Source organism: Lepus europaeus, chromosome 11, assembly GCF_033115175.1.
Source record: "Lepus europaeus isolate LE1 chromosome 11, mLepTim1.pri, whole genome shotgun sequence".
Taxonomy (NCBI): domain Eukaryota; kingdom Metazoa; phylum Chordata; class Mammalia; order Lagomorpha; family Leporidae; genus Lepus; species Lepus europaeus.
The window spans coordinates 25382274-25401537 of NC_084837.1; the positions used below are offsets into that span (position 1 = coordinate 25382274).

General features: G+C 39.5%; 1 protein-coding gene across 2 annotated transcripts in view; it reads left to right on the forward strand.

Annotated features, from left to right (window-relative positions):
* MAP4K5 (mitogen-activated protein kinase kinase kinase kinase 5) overlaps positions 1 to 19264 on the forward strand; it is a 122201-nt gene that overhangs the window by 16480 nt on the left and 86457 nt on the right. For both annotated transcript variants that reach the window (XM_062205150.1, XM_062205151.1), the window contains exon 2: positions 14290 to 14347. In XM_062205150.1, the coding sequence (XP_062061134.1) occupies positions 14290 to 14347 (58 nt within the window). The remainder of the gene's footprint in view (positions 1 to 14289; positions 14348 to 19264) is intronic.

Here is a 19264-nt window from a genome sequence, read left to right on the forward strand (position 1 = left end):
GAAAAATGAGTAATAATGAAAAATCATTTTTAGAGAGGTGTTAAGATTCTTCAGTAAGTTCCTTTTGTAATTGTATTGCAGGATCTGTAAGCTCTTACATTTTAAAAACAGAAAAGTTCTGAAAATACCACATTTAACTTAGGTGAGAGAAATGTTGCATTTCAAAAAGCAGAACAAAATTCTTATAGATTGTAGTGTGAAATTGTAGTTAAATTTCTGAAAGATCTCTTTAGTAAATTGAATCTGTGAAGTCTCTGTTTAGAAGACTTTTTTTTTTTTTTTTTTTTTTTTTTTTTTCTGAAAGCCTCTTTGCCTTTCATTATAAAAGAGCCTGGTACTGCTTTCTGTTTTAAAAATCAGCTGGAAAATTACAGAACACAAACATTTGGCCATCGATTCTTCATTGAAGAGAACAGAAAGATGTTGTCAAAATGGAGACTGATATTTACTATCCCTAGAAGTGGGAGTTATACTTTATACTCTTTTACTTTCTGTAATTCAATATAATATGTTTTGGCTTCTGTGTGGTAGTGGAGAATTTAAAGATCCCATTATTATTTGATGTGATTTTGTGATTGTTCAAATCCTCCCGTGATAGATTTCTTTTTGAACCCCTCAGAGGATCTAAAACAAACCCATGTGTCTTCATTTTGGCTCTGTTGAAGCACAATACATTTGTGCTGATTCTAATCATCAACATTGATGCAGAGTATTTGAAAATGTGTATTCTTTTAAAAATAACTTTTTTAAAAATAATAAGCTTAAATTTTTAAGGCCGGAGCTGCGCCGATCTGAAGCCAGGAGCTTCTTCCCTGGTCTCCCATGTGGGTACAGGGGCCCAAGCACTTGGGCCATCTTCTACTGCCTTCCCAGGCGACAGAAAGAGCTGGACTGGAAGAGGAGCAACCAAGACTAGAAACAGCGCCCATATGGGATGCCGGCGCTGCAGGCGGAGGACTAACCTAATGCGCCACAGCGCTGGCCCCACATTTACCCACTTCTAATCCCTGCGCACAGCTTCCTCTTTTAGTAGCATCTTGTATTAGTGTGGTGCATGTTAGAATTTTTAAAGTAGGCCGGCGCCGCGGCTCACTAGGCTAATCCTCCGCCTTGCGGCGCCGGCACACCGGGTTCTAGTCCCGGTCGGGGCACCGATCCTGTCCCGGTTGCCCCTATCTAGGCCAGCTCTCTGCTATGGCCAGGGAGTGCAGTGGAGGATGGCCCAAGTTCTTGGGCCCTGCACCCCATGGGAGACCAGGAGAAGCACCTGGCTCCTGCCATCGGATCAGCGCAGTGCGCCGGCCGCAGCGCGCCTACTGCGGCGGCCATTGGAGGGTGAACCAATGGCAAAAGGAAGACCTTTCTCTCTGTCTCTCTCTCACTGTCCACTCTGCCTGTCAAAAAAAAAAAAAAAGAATTTTTAAAGTAATATTGATAACATTATTATTGACTGTAGCCTCGTTTACATTAAGGTTTATTCTTTGTTTTTGTTCATGAGTATGACAAATACATATGAGTTGGATCCATCATTGCAGTGTCACACAGAACAGTTTCCGTGCCATAAGCACCCCTGGCACTTCACCCAGGTATCCTTCTCTGTCCTCAGAGATTCTGGCAAACATTGCTCTTTTTGCTGTCTCTGTAGTTCTACCTTTCCAAGAATTCTGTAGTACAGCCTTTCCACACTGGCTCCTTTGACCTAACTACGCGTTTAAGTTTCCTCTGTATCTTTTTTTTTATATATATTTATTTATTTATTTGAAAGTCAGAATTACACAGAGAGATGAGAGGCAGAGAGAGAGAGAGGTCTTCCATCTGTTGGTTCACTCCCCAACTTGGCCGCAACGGCCGGAGCTGCACCGATCCCTCCGATCCGAAGCCAGGAGCAAGGAGCTTCTTCTGGGTCTCCCATGTGGGCGCAGGGGCCCAAGGACTTCAGCCATCTTCTACTGCTTTCCTAGGCCATAGCAGAGAGCTGGATTGGAAGAGGAGCAGCTGAGACTAGAATGGGCGCCCATATGGGATGCCGGCGCTTCAGGCCAGGGCATTAAATGCTGCGCCACAGCGCTGACCTCTCTGTATCTTTCACAGCTTGATTCATTTCTTTTCATCACTGTGTAACATTGTCTATGGATATAACACCATTTGCTTATCCATCCACCTACTGAAAGCAATCTTCATCACTTCTAGTTTTTTTTGCATATGACTAAAAAGCTGCTGTAAATGTTTTTATGCAGTTTGTGTGTGTGTGTGTGTGTGAACATAAAGTTTTCAGCTAAATTGTTGCTGGATCGTATGGTGAGACTGTGGCTAGCTTTGTGAGAAACACCAGACTGTCAGTAGTCCATTCTGTGCACATGTATTCTCGAAAATCAGCCTAATTAAAAGTATGAGTGGGTATACTCTAAACTGTTAATAATTACCTCAGAGAGATGAGAACAGGAAGGAAGGTGGCTCTTATCTTTTGCTGATATATATGTATATATTTGCAACAAAATCCTTTTTTTTCTAGTTTTTTAAAAACTTTGGAGAAAGTGCTTTATTTGGTGCATTGTAGTAAAAAATACAAATGAGCCAACACAGGGTCCAGCATTGTGGCACAGTGGGTTAAGCTGACGCCTGTAACTCCTGCATCCCATATAGAAGTACTGGTTCGAACCCTGGCTGCTCCACTTCCAATCTAGCTCCCTGCTAACGTGCCTAGGAGGAAGCATATGATTGTTCAAGTGCTTGGGCCCCTGCTATCCACGTGAGAAGCCTAGATGAAGTTCTTAGCTTCTGGCTTTGGCCTGGCCCAGCCCTGGCCCTTACAACCATTTGTGGAATGAACCAAAGAGTAGAAACTCTCTCTCTGGCTCCCTGTCTCTCTGTAATAAACACACACACACACACACACACTTAATCAACATAAGTGAAAAGAAGTAAGACCTTTTAAAACAGTGTTTTGGCCGGTGCCGCGGCTCAATTGGCTAATCCTCCACCTGCGGCGCCGGCACCCCAGGTTCTAGTCCTGGTTGGGGCGCTGGGGACCAGTCCTGGTTGCTCCTCTTCCAGTCTAGCTCTCTGCTGTGGCCCGGGAGGGCAGTGGAGGATGACCCAAGTGCTTGGGTCCCTGCACCCGCATAGGAGACTGGGAGGAAGTACCTGGCTCCTGGCTTCAGATCGGCGCAGCGCCGGCTTTAGTGGCCATTAGGGGAATGAACCAACGGAAGGAAGACCTTTCTCTCTGTCTCTCTCTCACTGTCTATAACTCTGTCTCCATCTCTCTCTCTAACTCTGCCTGGCAAAAACAAAAAACAAGCAAAAAAAAAAAAAAAAAAAACCAGTGTTTTGTCAATTTCATAACATTCTGTAGTTGTAGAGGATTTAAGTAAAGAGAATAATAGCCTTCTTAGTGTTATCATTTTCCATTCAACAAATCTGTAGAACATCTACTGTGTGGCACAGACTTTCAGATCATCACATCCTGAGTTAAGGTAACGTGTATTAAGCCAACCTTGAGGTACCAGGTGAGACTTCCTGTAGTAGGTGACAAGCAGAGTGAATCCTGAAGGACACTTCTAGGCTGCTGGCGAGAGGGCAGGGAGCAGAGGAAGAACATTGTACCAGATTGAAGACAGCGTTTGCAAACTGGAGACCAGGTGATAAGCTTCTGATCCATCTTACTGAAACAAGAACTGATTGTTCCAGACTCTCAAAGAAGCCTGTTACATGTTTTGTTGTTGTTGTTGGCACTTGATAATCTGTGATTGGGAGGTATAGATTCTTTTTTTATTTTTATTTCCAGTAAATAGCAGAATGCTTTACCCTAATACGTGTTTGGCTTGGAAAACTGAATAGTGAATACCCTGAAGGTATTTTATTGTTGTAGATATTAGTATCAGTTATTGTCATGTGAGTTAAACGTTTTATTCCTTCCCTGAAAATTTAAAACCTACATGGTTCAGCTGTCAACTGTTGTTATTTTCTTGTGCTGCCAACAGCTCTCATTCATAAATCTTTCAACTCTAAGATTTTTTAAGGTTTTATATGTGAAATAGTTCTCATTCTTTTATTTTGCAAATCACCATAGGAAGTAACTTTTAGATTAATCATTTTTCACATTAACTTATTTCATCGTAAATTAACTTTTGAGATCTGTTAAATACTATGCAATCAATACTTCTCTATAGACATGGACATTTGGTGCAGTGTTAAGCAACCACTTGTGATGCCCAGGTCCTGTATATAAGCACCTGAGTTCCTCTTGCCATTCCAGCTTCCTGCTGGTGCATACCTTGGGAGGCGCCAGGTGATGGTTCAAGTACTTGACTTGCTGCCACTCATTTGTTCCCAATTCTTAGTTTTAACAGTGGCTGTTGTGGTTGTTAGGGTTGTGAGGCTGCAGATGGGAGATTTCTCTGTGTCTCTCTGACTCTTTCTCCCTCCCCATCTCTCTCTTTCTCTCTCTCTCGCTGCCTTCAAATAAATAATAATAAAGACAAAAAATATTCACATTAAAGAGTTACTTTCTTTAATAATTTTCATGTTCTGCAAAGGAGCAATGATACTTTATCAGACTTTGACTCTTGTACCAGCTTGCCGAATGGCCATGGGCAATTCATTTGACTTTAGAGCAAAGTCTTTCTGTACCTAAATAAAAGGAACTGGGGTCAGCGCTGTGGCGTAGCGGGTGAAGCTGCTGTCTGCAGTGCCAGTGGCTGCTCCTCTTCCGATCTAGCCCTCTGCTATGGCCTCAGAAAGGAGTGGAAGATGGCCTAAGTCCTTAGCCCCCTGCGCCCTCGAGGAAGACCTAGAAGAAGCTCCTGGCTTCAGATGGGCCCAGTTCTGGCCAGGGCAGCCATTTGGGGAGTGAATAGCGGATGGAAGACCTCTCTCTCTCTCTCTGCCTCTGCCTCTCTGTAACTCCACCTTTAAAATAAATAAATAAATAAATAAATACATCTTTAAAAAATTAATGGAATTAAGTAATGTACATGAAGTTTCCTGTAAATTATGAAACATTATAATTATGATATTATGGAATTTGTCTTCTATCACACATTTTATAACCACCGAACAACATCTCCAGGAGGTCAATTGTCACAGCTTATTCCATAACCTCTTGGCATGTTTTCTGTACCTGAGGCTTATTGGCATGTGCATTACTGAGCAGTGGACTGCCTAAATCATTATGTACATATATTTCTGTAACCCGAGACTAGACAAGACCTGATGCTTTACAAACACTTCTCATGTCCTAGGATAAGAAATGGAAGAAGGTAGGAATGGTGTCAGGCTGGTGGCACACCTTTGTTTCCATTTTTTTCTCAGTGTATTCATGGTTGGAGGATAGGTTCCCATGGGTGCAGAGAGTTAAAATTATGTTCTCTTCCTAACTCCTCCTAACTCTGTTCACAATGCAGTGAATGAAGGCAGTGGGAATTTCTTATCACAAAATAGTTGAAAGTGCTGCTGGGTGAAGTCTTTTCTATCTTCCTGCTTCTGTCTTTCCCTCTGTGTCCATCTCCCCCGTTGTATTCTCTGTTTTTCCCACATACTCTATGTCATTTCTAAGCGTCTATTTTAAGGCTGACTTTCCTACATTCTGGGTTATTCTTGTATTCCCTTTTCCTCTGGTAATGTGATTTAATCCAGCAAATTACTGCAGTCATTTTTTTCCTTTCTTATCATTTATTCCTTATATTTATGGAAAGTATGTAAGTTGTCTTTTGAATCCAATATAGTAACTAAAAATAGATTATTAAATTGCATTTCCCATATGGTGTGCCTCTGGGTACCATGAAAGAAAGCGCTCACATTAACAATGAGAGTGTAATGTACCATGCTGTTAGACTGCTTCAACAATGTGTGTCCCAGCCTTTAAGTGCTGCTGTTTGCACCCTTTGGCCTAGTAATTCCCTGTCTTAGAAAATGACCTTGATTAATGAGATGACTATGTGCAATAAAGGAGGATGGTTACAAAGACTGTTAAAACCACTGAAAATTATACCATAGAGAAGATACATAATTTTTAAAATATAAGATTTATATTTACAGGAGATCTTGGTGGGTGGACAGAGATTTAATATCCAAAGATGATGAGTATATAAATTGGCACAATTTTTATAGCAGTATGGCAATATATCCATTTAAAATTCAGATATATTTTGACCTAATAATTATATGTCTAGATTGCCTTACTGGTAAAATGGAATATGCTAGAATATATGAAATTATTTTTTAAAGATTTATTTATTTGTAAGACAGAATTACAGAGACAGAGGAGAGACAGAGAGAGAGAAAGAGAGAGAGATCTTCCATCTGCTGAGTGACTTACCAAATGAACTCAGCTCCATGGCCAAAGCCAGGAGCTTCAGTCACATCTCCCATGTAGGTGACAATGGCCCAGGGACTTGGGCCATCTTCTGCTGCTTTCCCAGGCACCTTGGCAGGGAACTGGATCAGAAGTAGAGCAGCCGGAACACGAACCAGCATCCATATGGGATGCTGGTGCTACAGGTGGTGGCTAACCCACTGTGCTGCAGTGCCAGTCTCACAGTGATTTTTTAAGACTTTATTTATTGGAAAGGTAGAGTTACAGGAGGAGTGGGGAGGGGGAGAGATCTTCCATCTGTTGGCTTACTCCCCAAAATGCCATAAGAAGACAGGAAACTGAAAGGCCACCGGGGGCTTCCATGTGGGTGACAGGAGCCCAGGTGCTTGGGCCATCATCTACTACTCTCCAAGATGCATTAGTAGGGAGACAGAGTAGCTCCTGGACTTAAACTGGTGCTCAGATGGGGTACCCCTATGTGCTATATTACCACAGGATCCTCATTTGCAATATTCATTGCAGCACTAATTATGGTAAGTCTAAAGTATACAAACTCATGCATTTCATAAATACAACTTTAGGAACATAGTGATTCTTCCCATGATACCCACCCCCTTCCCAATTTCCACTGTTCTTCTTCCTTTTCCTATTCCCCTTCTTATTTTTGGCTCCTTTGCCAAAGTTGGCTTATTCCCATTCTAGATCTATTTTCAATTAAATTATACATAGAAGATTAACTCTATGCTAAGAACACATGGTATTGGTCCTTTTGGGACTGGCTTATTTCACTAAGTATAATGTTTGCCAGTTTCATCCATTTTGTTGTAAATGATAGGAGCTCTTTTTTTTGGGGAGGGGATTCTTTTTTTTTTTTTTTTAAACCACTGTGTAGTATTTCATGGTGTACATATCCCATAATTTATTTACCCAGTCTTAAGTTGGTGGACGTTTGGGTTGATTTTGTATCTTAGTTATTGTGAATTGAGCTGCAATAAACATAGAGGTGCAGATAACTCTTTCATATGCTGATTTCATTTCCCTTGGATAAATTCCCAGGTGTAGGATGGCTGAGTCTTGTGGTATATCTATATTCAGATTTCTGAGGTATCTCCATAATGTCTTCCACAGTGGCTGCACCAGTTTACATTACCACCAAGAGTGGATTAAGGTACCTTTTTCCATACATCCTTGCCAGCATTTGTTCTTTCTTGATTTATGTATGAAAGCCATTCTAATGGGCATTTGGCGAAACCTCATTGTGGCTTTGATTTGCATTTCCCTAATGGCTAGTGATCTTGAGCATTTTTTCATGTGTCTGTTGGCCATTTGAATTTCCTCTTTTGAAAAATACCTGTTTAAGTCCTTTGCTCATTTCTCAACTGGGTTGTTTGTTGTTGTTGTTGAGTTTCTTGAGTTCTTTTTTTTTTTTTTTTTTTTTTTTTTTTTTTTTTTTTTGACAGGCAGAGTGGACAGTAGAGGGAGACAGAGAGAAAGGTCTTCCTTTTTGCCGTTGGTTCACCCTCCAATGGCCGCCGCGGTAGGCGCGCTGCAGCCGGCGCACCGCGCCGTTCAGATGGCAGGAGCCAGGTGCTTCTCCTGGTCTCCCATGGGGTGCAGGGCCCAAGCACTTGGGCCATCCTCCACTGCACTCCCTGGCCACAGCAGAGAGCTGGCCTGGAAGAGGGGCAACCGGGACAGGATCGGTGCCCCGACCGGGACTAGAACCCGGTGTGCCAGCGCCACAAGGCGGAGGATTAGCCTGTTAAGCCACGGCGCCGGCTCAGTTTCTTGAGTTCTTTATAGATTCTGGTTATTAAACCTTTATCAGTTGCATAGTTTGCAAATAATTTCTCCCATTCTGTCAGTTACTACATCACTTTGCTCACTGTTTCCTTAACAGTGCAGAAGCTTCTCAATTTGATGTCATCCCATTTGTCAATTTTGGCTTTGATTGTCTGTGTCTCTGAGGTCTTTTCCAATAACTCTTTGCCTATGCCAATGTCTTCCAGGGTTTCCCCAGTGTTCTCTAATAATTTGATGGTTTCAAGTCATAGATATAGGTCTTTAATCCATTTTGAGTGGATTTTTGTGTATCGTATAAAATGGCCATCTTCATACTTGCATATGGAGATCAAGTTTTTTCAGCACCATTTGTTGAAGAGACTGTCCTTGTTCCAGGGATTGATTTTAGCTCATTTGTCAAAGATAAGTTGGCTGTAGATGTGTGGGTTGATTTCTGAAGTTTCTATTCTGTTCCATTGCTCTGTCCATCTGTTTTTGTACCAGTACCAGGCTGTTGTGATTATAACTGCCCCATAGTATGCCTTAAAATCTAGTATTGTGATGCCTCCAGCTTTGTTTTTGTCGTTTAAGATTGCTTTAGCTATTTGGGGCCTCCTGTGTTTCCATATATTGAATCTCAGCATCATTTTTTCTGTATCTGAAAAGAATGTCCTTGGTATTTTGATTGGTATCACATTTAATCTGTAAACTGCTTTTGAAAATATGGACATTTTGATGATATTGATTCTTCCAATCCTTGAACATGCAAGATTTTTCTATTTTTTTTTCATGTCTTCTATTTATTTTTTTAATGTTTTATAATTCTCATAGAAATCTTTGGTGTCCTTGGTTAAATTTATTCTAAGGTATTTGATTTTTTTTTTTGTCACTATTATGAATGAGATTCATCTTAGAAGTTCTTTCTGGCCGGCGCCGCAGCTCACTAGGCTAATCCTCCGCCTTGTGGCACTGGCACACCGGGTTCTAGTCCCAGTCGGGGCACTGATCCTGTCCCGGTTGCCCCTCTTCCAGGCCAGCTCTCTGCTGTGGCCAGGGAGTGCAGTGGAGGATGGCCCAAGTGCTTGGGCCCTGCACCCCATGGGAGACCAGGAGAAGCACCTGGCTCCTGCCATCGGATCAGCGCGGTGCGCTGGCCGCAGCACGCTACCGCGGTGGCCATTGGAGGGTGAACCAACGGCAACAGGAAGACCTTTCTCTCTGTCTCTCTCTCTCTCTCACTGTCCACTCTGCCTGTCAAAAAAAAAAAAAAAAAAAGTTCTTTCTTAGCTGTGACATTATGTTTACAAGGCTGTTGATTCTTGTGTGTTGATTTTTATATCCTGCCACTTTATCAGACTCTCTTATGAGTTGCAGTGGTATCTTAGTGGAGTTTTTTGGATCCCCTGTATGTAGAATCATGTCATCTGCAAATCGAGATAGTTTGACTTCTTCCTTCCCAATTTGTGTCCTTTTGATTTCTTTTTCTTGCCTAATGGCTCAGGCTGAAACTTCTAGGATTATCTTGAATAGCAGTGGTAGGAGTGGGCATCCTCGTCTGGTTCTGGATCTCAATGAGAATGCTTCCAACTTTTCTTCATTCAATAGGACGCTGGCCATGGATTTGTCATAAATTACCTTGATTGTGTTTAGGAATGTTCCTTCTATACTCAGTTTGCTTAGAGTTTTCATCGTGAAAAGGTGTTGTATTTTATCAAATGCTTTCACTGCATCTATTGAGATAATCATATGGTTTTTATTTTTCAGTTTGTTGATGTCATGTATCACATTGATTGATTTCGAATGTTGAACCATCCCAGCATACCAGGGGTAAATCCCACTTGGTCCGGGAGAATGATCTTTCTGATGTGTTGTTGGATTTGATTGGATAGAATGTTATTGAGAATTTTTGAGTCTATGTTCATCAGGGAAATTGGTCTGTAGTTCTCTTTCTCTGTTGCATTTTTTTCAGCTTTATGAATTAAGGTGATGCTTTAATAGAAGCAGTTTGGGAGGATTCTCTCCCTTTCAGTTGTTTTTAGTAGCTTGAGAAGAATTGGAGTTAGTTCTTGAAATGTCTGATAGAATTCAGCAGTGAAGCCATCAGGTCCTGGGGTTTTCTTTGCTGGGAGTGTCTGTATTACTGATTAAATTTCCACCTTGGTTATAGATCTGTTTAGGTTTTTTGTGTCTTCGTGGCTCAATTTAGTTAGATTGGATGTGTCCAGGAATCTATCCATTTCTTCTAGGTTTCCAGAGTTGTTGGCATACAGCTCTTTGTAGTGATTTCTGATGGTTCTTTTTATTTTTGTGGTGACTGTTGCATTTCGCTTTTCATCTCTAATTTTACTGATTTGGGTCTTCTTTCTCCTTTTTTTGGTTAGTTAGGCCAAAGGTGTGTCAATTTTGTTTATTTTTTCAAAAAAACAGCTCTTCATTTTGATGATCTTTCATATTTTTTTGTTTCATTTTTGTTGATTTCTTCTCTAATTTTAATTATTTCTTTTCTCCTACTGGTTTTGGGTTTGGTTTGCTATTGTTTTTCTAGGTCCTTGAAATGCATTGGTAGCACATTTATTTGGTACCTTTCTAATTTCTTGATGTAGGTACCAGTTGGTATAAACTTTCATCTTAACACTGCTTTTGCTGTATTGTATGAATTTTGATATGTTGTATTGTCTTTATTCATTTCCATAAATTTTTTAACTTCTCTTTTGATTTCTTCAATAACTCACTGTTCATTCAGGAGCGTGTTGCTCAGTCTCCATGTGTTTGCATATATTCTAGAGATTTTGTTAATTTCCAACGTCATCCCATTGTGGTCAAAGAAGATGTATGGTATGATTTGACTTTGTTGAATTTGCTGAGACTTGCTTTATGGCCTAGCATGTGATCTGTCGTAGAGAAAGTTCCATGGATTGGTGAAAAGAATGTGTATTCCGCGTCTGTAGGATGAAAAGTTCTTTAGATATCCACTAGGTCCATTACATCTATAGTGTTGATTAAGTCTGTTTCCTTGCTGATTTTCTGTCTGGTTGATCTGTCCATTGCTGAAAGTGGAGTATTAGAGTCCTCCATTACTATTGTAATGGAGTCTGTCTCCCTTTAGATCCATTAACATTTCTTTTAAAAAGCCAGGTGCCCTGTAATTAGGGGCATGCACATTTATAATAGTCACATCTTCCTGTGAATTGATCCCTTAATCGTTACATAGTGCCCTTCTTTGTCTCTTACAACAATTTTTGTGTTAAAGTCTATTTTGTCTGATATTAGGATAGCTCTACCAGCTCTTTTTTTGGCTTTTGTCAGCATGGAGTATCTTTTTCCATCCTTCACTTTCAATGTGTGTGTCTTTGTTGGTGAGATGTGTTTTGTTTTTTAATCCATTCCGACAGTATCTTTTAACTGGAGAGTTGAGGCCATTTATATTCAAGGTGACTATTGATACGTAATGACTTTGCCCTGCCATTTTTCCATAAAAATTCCTGTTGTTTACTTTGGATTTTCTTTGTACTTTCACTGGGGGGTTTTCTGCCTCACCTTGTTTCATAGTGATGACTATGTTTCTGTATGCAGCACATCCTTAAGCATCTTTTGTAAGGTTAGACAAGTGGTGACAAATTCTTTAAATTTCTGTTTGTTGTGGAAGGTCTTTATTTCACCTTCATTCATAGATGAGAGCTTTGCAGGGTATAGCACTCTGGATTGACAGTTTTTTTCTCTTAAAACTTCTTAAATATCTCACCATTCTCCTCGCATGTAGGATTTCTGTTGAGAACTCAGCTGTGAGTCTAATCTGGCATTTTTTTCATGCACATTTTAGAATCTTTTCTTTATGTTTTATTGTGGAGAGTTTGACTACAGTGAGTCGTGGTGAAGATTTTTTTCTGGTCATGTCTGTTAGAAGTTTTATGTACTTCCTGTACTTGCATGTCCCTTTCTTTTTCCAAATTAGGGAAGTTTCCTGTAATTATTTCACTAAAAAGACCTTCTAATCCATTGTCTCTTTCCATGTCTTCAGGAACTCTTATGACCCATATATTGGGTCATTTAATAGTATCCCATAAATCTCCAACAGTTTTTAGTTTTCTAATTTCTTTGTCTTTTTTGTTTGACTGCAGAATTTCCAGATATCTGTTTTTTAAGTCAGATAGTCATTCTTCTGCCTCACTGATTCTGTTAAGGCTTTCCACCGAATTCTTTATTTGATCCATTAAATTCTTCATTTCCATTATTTCGTTTTGATTTCTCTTTAAAAATATCAATTTCATGGTTGGTAAGAATTTTCATTCATGTCATGTATGGATTTCTTTAATTCATGGATTTGCTTCTGATTATTTGTAAGTAATCCTATAATCAGTTTTTTAAAATCATTTCCAGCATTTCTTCAGTTCCTTCATCTTCACATTCTAGAACTGAAGTTTTGTGTTCCTTTTGGGGCATCATGTTGTCTTCTTTATTCCTGTTTCTTGAATTGCTGTATTTATTTTTAATCATTTGTGGAGATATTTGTTGGTTTTTGTTTTTTCCCTGTGGTGGCTTTTATCTTTGAACTGTGTCTCTATAGCTTTAGTGGAATGTGTGGTATTTCAGTGTGCTGAGTTTAGCCAGGGAGCTCTGTTTAGTGATCCAGGTTGAGGGGAGTGTCCAAGGTGACACCCAAGTTTGGTGTAGTAAAAATTTTTTTTTTTTTTTTAATCACATCTCTGTTGGTGGAGTCTCACGCTCACCTCTCCTCCAGGGAGACCATTGTCTGGGCATTAGCCCCAGTGCATACAGTATTCATTTGCACTGCCACAAGAACCACACAAAAGATTCCTACAGTCCTTGGTGTGAGCACAGATCCCACAGCAATGACCCTCACCAGGGAATCAAGGAGCCCCAAGCATGTGGAGTCACCCATAGGAACTACCCAAAGACCCAGCCACACCCTGTGCCCTCCCACGCAACCACAGTGTTTCACAGTCCCAGCACACAAGGTTCCCACAGTCAGGAGCACCCAGCTCCTCATCAATTCTCCAAGCCAACTTAGGAGTCTCCTCTTGGATGGTTGCCAAAATGGCACCCATCCCCTCTCTGCTGGTTATAGAACACCATTTCTGGGTGGTCAGGGAGAAACATGCCCCTTTTTGTTCTTCTAGTTTGGCAGGCCGTACTCATGTCAGGCTCTTCCCACAGCTTTATTGCCAGTGATTTGGGCTGCTACAGTCTGGTCTCACCTCACTCTCCAGAGCTGATCCTGAGGCTCTCAGCTGCTGGGGTTCTGAGCTGTGCACACCTACACCCTCTGCGTAGATCCACAGTGTCCCTCTAATTTGCGTGGCATTTCCTCTGCAGTTTTCTCCCTGATGCTTAGCTGAAATTGCAGTCTCTCCACTTTTTTTTTTTTTTTTTTAAGCTCTCTTCCCCTAGACCAGAGCAGTAAGTTCCTATTGCTCCAGCTTGGATTCCTTTTTGTCCATGATATTTTGTTAGGTACCAAATAGTTTCTCTTTTAGCAAGCTGTAGGAAATAATCAAGACTTTTGGCAGTTGTAAAATGAAGATAAGTTTGTCTTTATGTAATTGCAAAATAATATTAAGCTATATCTAACAATAGAGAGTTGATGAAATAAATTATATATTCTGTCAGTGGAGAATGAAGCAGCATTTCTAATCTTCACTGTAGATGACTCTGATGGGATCATCCTCTTCGACACACAAGTACGTGCATGTATGGGGTGGGGAAGAGGAACACTAAAAGGTTAATTATTTTTCCCTGTGTAGCTACAGATGACTTTTAAAGTTTTTCCCTCAATCACTATTATGTTTAAATATATATATAATATTAATATATATTATATATGCTAAAATACATATTTATATATGAATATAAAATTATGTTTATAATATAAATAAAAACTATGGCATTTTTTAATTTAAAAAAGTAACCAAAATGTATATAAAAGGAAGATATATGCCAAAATTTTATACAGTAGCTGTTTTCAAGTGGTAGGATTAAAGGTAATTTTTTATACTTTTTATGTCTTTTCTATGTTTTCTTTAATGAGGAAATGAATATACTAACTTTTTATTTAGAAACACAGATTTTGTATCTTAGCTTTGTTAGAAGCATTGTTGATGAGCATTTAACATAGTGCCAAGTAGTTTATGTATCGTTAACAAACTTCAAAAATTTTTCATTTTCACTTTTAGGCCAGAAATGTACATACAGGAGAGTTGGCTGCGGTAAAAATCATCAAACTGGAGCCTGGTATGTATTAAAATCCTAAAGACAAATTTTGAACCCTTTCTTACATGGTTTATAAGCATAAGACTTAAAAAAATTTTTTCTATATTTCCTTTCTTGTTTCCTTTCTTCCCAAAATAAGTCTTTTTATGAGTTCTGTCAAGTAAGTAGAATATCTCCCATTTGGTTACGTTGAATTCTGTGGAAGGTGAATATTAAAGGCAAGTTTGATGTGACAGTTTTGTTGCCAAGTAAAATTTAACATGTACACATTCAAAAATTAGGAGGTGCATTGACTGACTACTAATTTTCTTGTAAGAATAATAGGAACATTTCATTTCAGGATATTTTTTGATTAGGAAAATGTTCAATGGTTTTTGGGGGTGTATTCAGATAATATTGGGGATAATAATATTTTGTATGTCTGTTCCCTTGCTGGTTGATTTAGATTTAATAAATAATAGTCTTAACTTCATACTTCATTAACACCTGCCTGTCAGTGATTGTTTTAAAACACAGTAATTTGCTTTGAAAACTGAACTGCATAAAACCTGAAATAATTGTATGATTTTTGATAGACTGAAAGTTTCTAATAAAACCAGTAGTAGTTTTTGACCAGGTAGGTGACTATTTAGAATCATTTGTTGATTCACATATCAAGACATGGGGAGTAATTTTATGACTATAATTATGCCAGTTTGTTAATTTAAGCAGTTAAAATGTTTTTATAATTCAGTAATCAGATCATTACATGCAAGATGATATTACTCAGGTAGCATGTACTAGAACACTTTAAAAATAAGCTTTCAAGGGCAGACCTTTGGCCTGGCAGTTAAGACACCTGGTTTCAATACCTGTGTCCTGCTCCCAACTATAGCTTCTTGCTAATGCATACCTTGGAGAGCAGTGATGGCTCCAATTACTGGGTCCCTGAAACCCAAGGGAGACCTTGATTGAGTTCCCAGCTCCATTCTCCAGCCCTTGCAGGCAGGCTTTTGGGGAATGAACCAGTAAATTGGAGCACGCCCACTCTGTCTTTCTCCCTCCCTCTTTCTGGAATACATTTTTTAAAAAATAAAACCCTTTCACATATGATACTGTGTCTTTTTCTCCTGGTAGGTAGAAGTTGTTAATAATAGTATTTAACAGTTTTGTTACTAAGTTCCACCAGTATGTATATAATGATCTCCAAATTGTCATTGACACAAATAGAAGGGACTATAACAAAATCATACACACATGTGCCTCTCCTTGGGGAGTTCAGGGGGTGGCTGTAGTCCAGATGCTGGGCTGGATCTCAGAGGAGACAAAGGTGTTTATTCTTTTTCTGCCTTCAGTGTGCACTGGGTTTGTTACAACACAGCTGTACTTATTTGACTTGAGGATATAACTTTTGGTTATCATACATATCTTGAATTAATTAATTTTTTAAATCCTGCAATTTTAGCTTGTCAGTAAGCTGTATATTATTAGAACAATATACGAAGGCAACTCTGTCAAAAAAGAAAAATGTATCATGTATATGATATTACTTAACATATAAGGATTAAGTGTTGCATTCCTAAGAGCCTTTGAAAGGATAGAATTTCTTATTACCTTGTTTGTAAAACCTACTGATTTTATGTTAGTAGAGGTTACTCATAAGTAAAGATTGAGTAATGGTTAAACTGCCCCAGAGGCACCAGCCTGTTGACTCAGCTTCATAAATGCGCGCGGCCAGTAGACACCCAGCTAGTCCCCCCCCCCACTAAGATACCCAAGATCAAGGTCAGCTTGGCCAAAGGGGTAGTGAGGAAGGGCCTAGAAGGGGATTGGCAAGATTGTTGGCTAAGCCTGCTCCTGCCTGAGCTGAAACAAAGCCAGAAAAGGCAGCTGGGAAGGATAAATCTTTGGACAATAAAGTGCAAACAAAAGGGAAGAGAGGAGAAAGGGAAAACTGGCCAAGGTGGCTCACCAAGAAACTGAAGATTTGCCTGAAGAAAATGGAGAATCTAAAAATGAGGAGAGGCCAGCCTCCAATGAAGTGGCAAAGAAGCTGAGTCTGATTAATATCATACACCATATCTTATCAATGTGTCTGCCTGCTTGCACAGTCCAGAGGAATATTTGCAAATTTGTAGTAGCCCTAGAAACATTTTTTCTTCCAGAATTATTTATTTGAACAGCAGAGTTACAGAGAGGCAGAGGCAGAGAGAGAGGGAGAAGTCTTCCATCCGCTGGTTCACTCCCCAGATGGCCTCAATGGCCAGAGCTGCGCCGATCTGAAGCCAGGAGCCAGGAGCTTCTACCAGATCTCCCACCTGGATGCAGGGGCCCAAGGATTTGGGCCATCCTCTGCTGCTTTCCCAGGCATATGAGCAGGGAGCTGGATCGGACATGGTCTTGAACTGGCACCCATATGGAATGCTGGCGTCACAGGCAGAGGCTTAACCTGCCACGCCACAACACCGGCCCCCTAGACTTAGTTTTATATTAAATGGATTCAGTGCCCACTATTGGTCTTTTTATGCCTTCTTACTTATTTTGTTTCCAGTATCAATAAGATGAATGATATCAAATAGATTTTCCTATAAGTATTAGGAATAGTTTTTTTTTTTTTTTTTTTTTTTTTTTTAATTTGGCGGACAGAGGGATATCTTCATTCTGCTGGTTCACTTCCCAACAGTCTACAGTAGCTGAGGCTGAGCCAGACTGAAGTCTGCAGCCCAGAACTCGGTGAGTGGCAGGAACCTGAGTACTTGAACTATATCACCTCGTATCTCTCAGGGTGCATATTAGCAGGAAGCTGGATTTGGGACCAGAGCCAGAACTCAAACTTAGGTAGGTCAGTATGGGATGTGGGCTTCCCAAGCAGCATCTTCATAATAATATAATTTGAATCCACAGATTGACTTGTCTTCCCAAACCTGCTCTTCCCTCTGCCTTACCAAATTTGGTGAGCAGTTAGCCAAGTCAAAAATCTGGGCATTATTCATGATTTCTTCTTTTAGTCGACAGAGTCAGTCTGTCAGCACATTCCTTCAGCTTCACCTCCAAAGCATACCGGGAATCCATCTCTTTCTTTTTCTTGCCATCTCCACCCTCCTGGTCTCCCTGTTCCCCTGCCTACACCTCCCATTTCCTACCATCTTGTTTCCATAAAGCCCTGGAGTGAACCTTTTAAAACAAAGCAGGTCATGCTCTCTGCTGCTTAAATCCTCTGTTGAGCTTCCCAGTCCATTTAGAATCACATTCAGACTTTCAGCCTTAATTATGAAAAGCCCTTCATGAAGTGCTGTCTGTATTTTCTTTTTATTTAAAAACAGCTCACTGTGAAACTAATCCTTTCATTCTGCCTGAAGTGCTATTTTTCATGAGCTTTGCTCAGAAGGCTCCTGGTCATTCACTTCACAGCTTAAGCATCATGTCCTAAGAGAGACCACCGTAAATAGCCACCCAAGCCCCTGTTATTTTAGATCTTTGCCTAGGACATGTGGCTGCCTGATACTTGATTTATGTATATATTTATCTGTTTGTGCTTCTTCCCTAGAATGGTCCATGAGAGTTGTGATTTTAGGTATTTGCTGTTGTAGTGTAGCCCCAGGGATGTTAGGAGGGGACTTTCAGAAGGTTCATTGAACCTTATTCTCAATTTGATTTTTCTGAAAATTATTTTGAGACCCTCCTTTATAGACACATGCTAGTATGTACTCTTTCCATGTAAGGATATTACATATGCCTTTCTGTTGCTTTTGAATAAGAATGGCCTCTTGTCTATGTACAGAACGACTGTATTACATATTCTTTTCCTATCCTCAAAAAATTTACATTTTTTTCCCTAGAATGTTACTGAAGACAACTGTTAGACCTGATTTTTTTTTCCTCCTTGTAGAAGCCTGTTGCTTCTGCATGAATGTAGCAGGAGCTAGTAATTTTTTCCTTGTCACTGAAATAATTTCAACAGAATATATCTTGGTCTTGATCATTTTCACAGGTTTTTCCCTCTGAAAATACTGAGCTTTTTTTCATATGTATTTTTGGTTCTTCCTCTACTTCAAGAAATTTTCTTTTATGATTCTTGATTTTTAAAAGTTCAGTACTTTAGGGATACCAGTTGTTCGTGTTAGCTCTCTGTTAATTTATACTTGTGTTTTTTCTCTCTAGACGTGTTTAGCTATCCTCTCTCTACTGTGCATGATTTTTTAAATCTGTCTTCAGATCAGTGGCTAACTTGTCTCCAATGCTTCTGTTCTTGTTTCTGATGCTTATGTTGGTTCTATGCAAGTATTATTTTCTTTTTAATTTTTTCCCTCTTAAATCTCCAGGCATTCTTTTAATTTCATTTTGTTGCCTTATTTTTTTATACCCTTCTTGTTTATTTTCATTTCCTTGAGAATTTGAAGCACTGTTATCTAAAATTTTCTTTAAAAACAAGCTCTCCTTGTCTTTTGCATCTTGAATTTACTTTTTTTTTTTTTGCTATAGAATTTTTTGAGAGTGATCAGTAGTTTTTTTTATCATTGTCATGGTGTTTAGCAAAGTATATGTCGTTCTTCACATGTTTGTGAGAGACTTAAAGGAATTTTTAAGTCAAAAAATATAATGATATGCCAATGAATTCTCTCCGCATTCAGTTTAGGTACTTTAAATAATTCTGTAGACAGCTGTATTTCAAAAATGGATTCTTAACGGTATTCAACAGCTAAAAAGAAAAAACTTGCACTAAGACCAGGATAATACAGAAGTGCTTCCTTGTATTGATTTAATAGAGGAGCTGGTTGAGAATTATATTTAGACATGAAAAGATAATTAGTTGCCAGTATGACTTAGAAAAAACTTACGACCGTTAAAACATCAGCAAGATTTTTTTAAAGTAAATGAAATCCCAGCTGTACACTTAATTGTACATTCCATCCCCCCATTTAAAAATAGGATATGAAATGTACAGTAATTTTAGAGGTC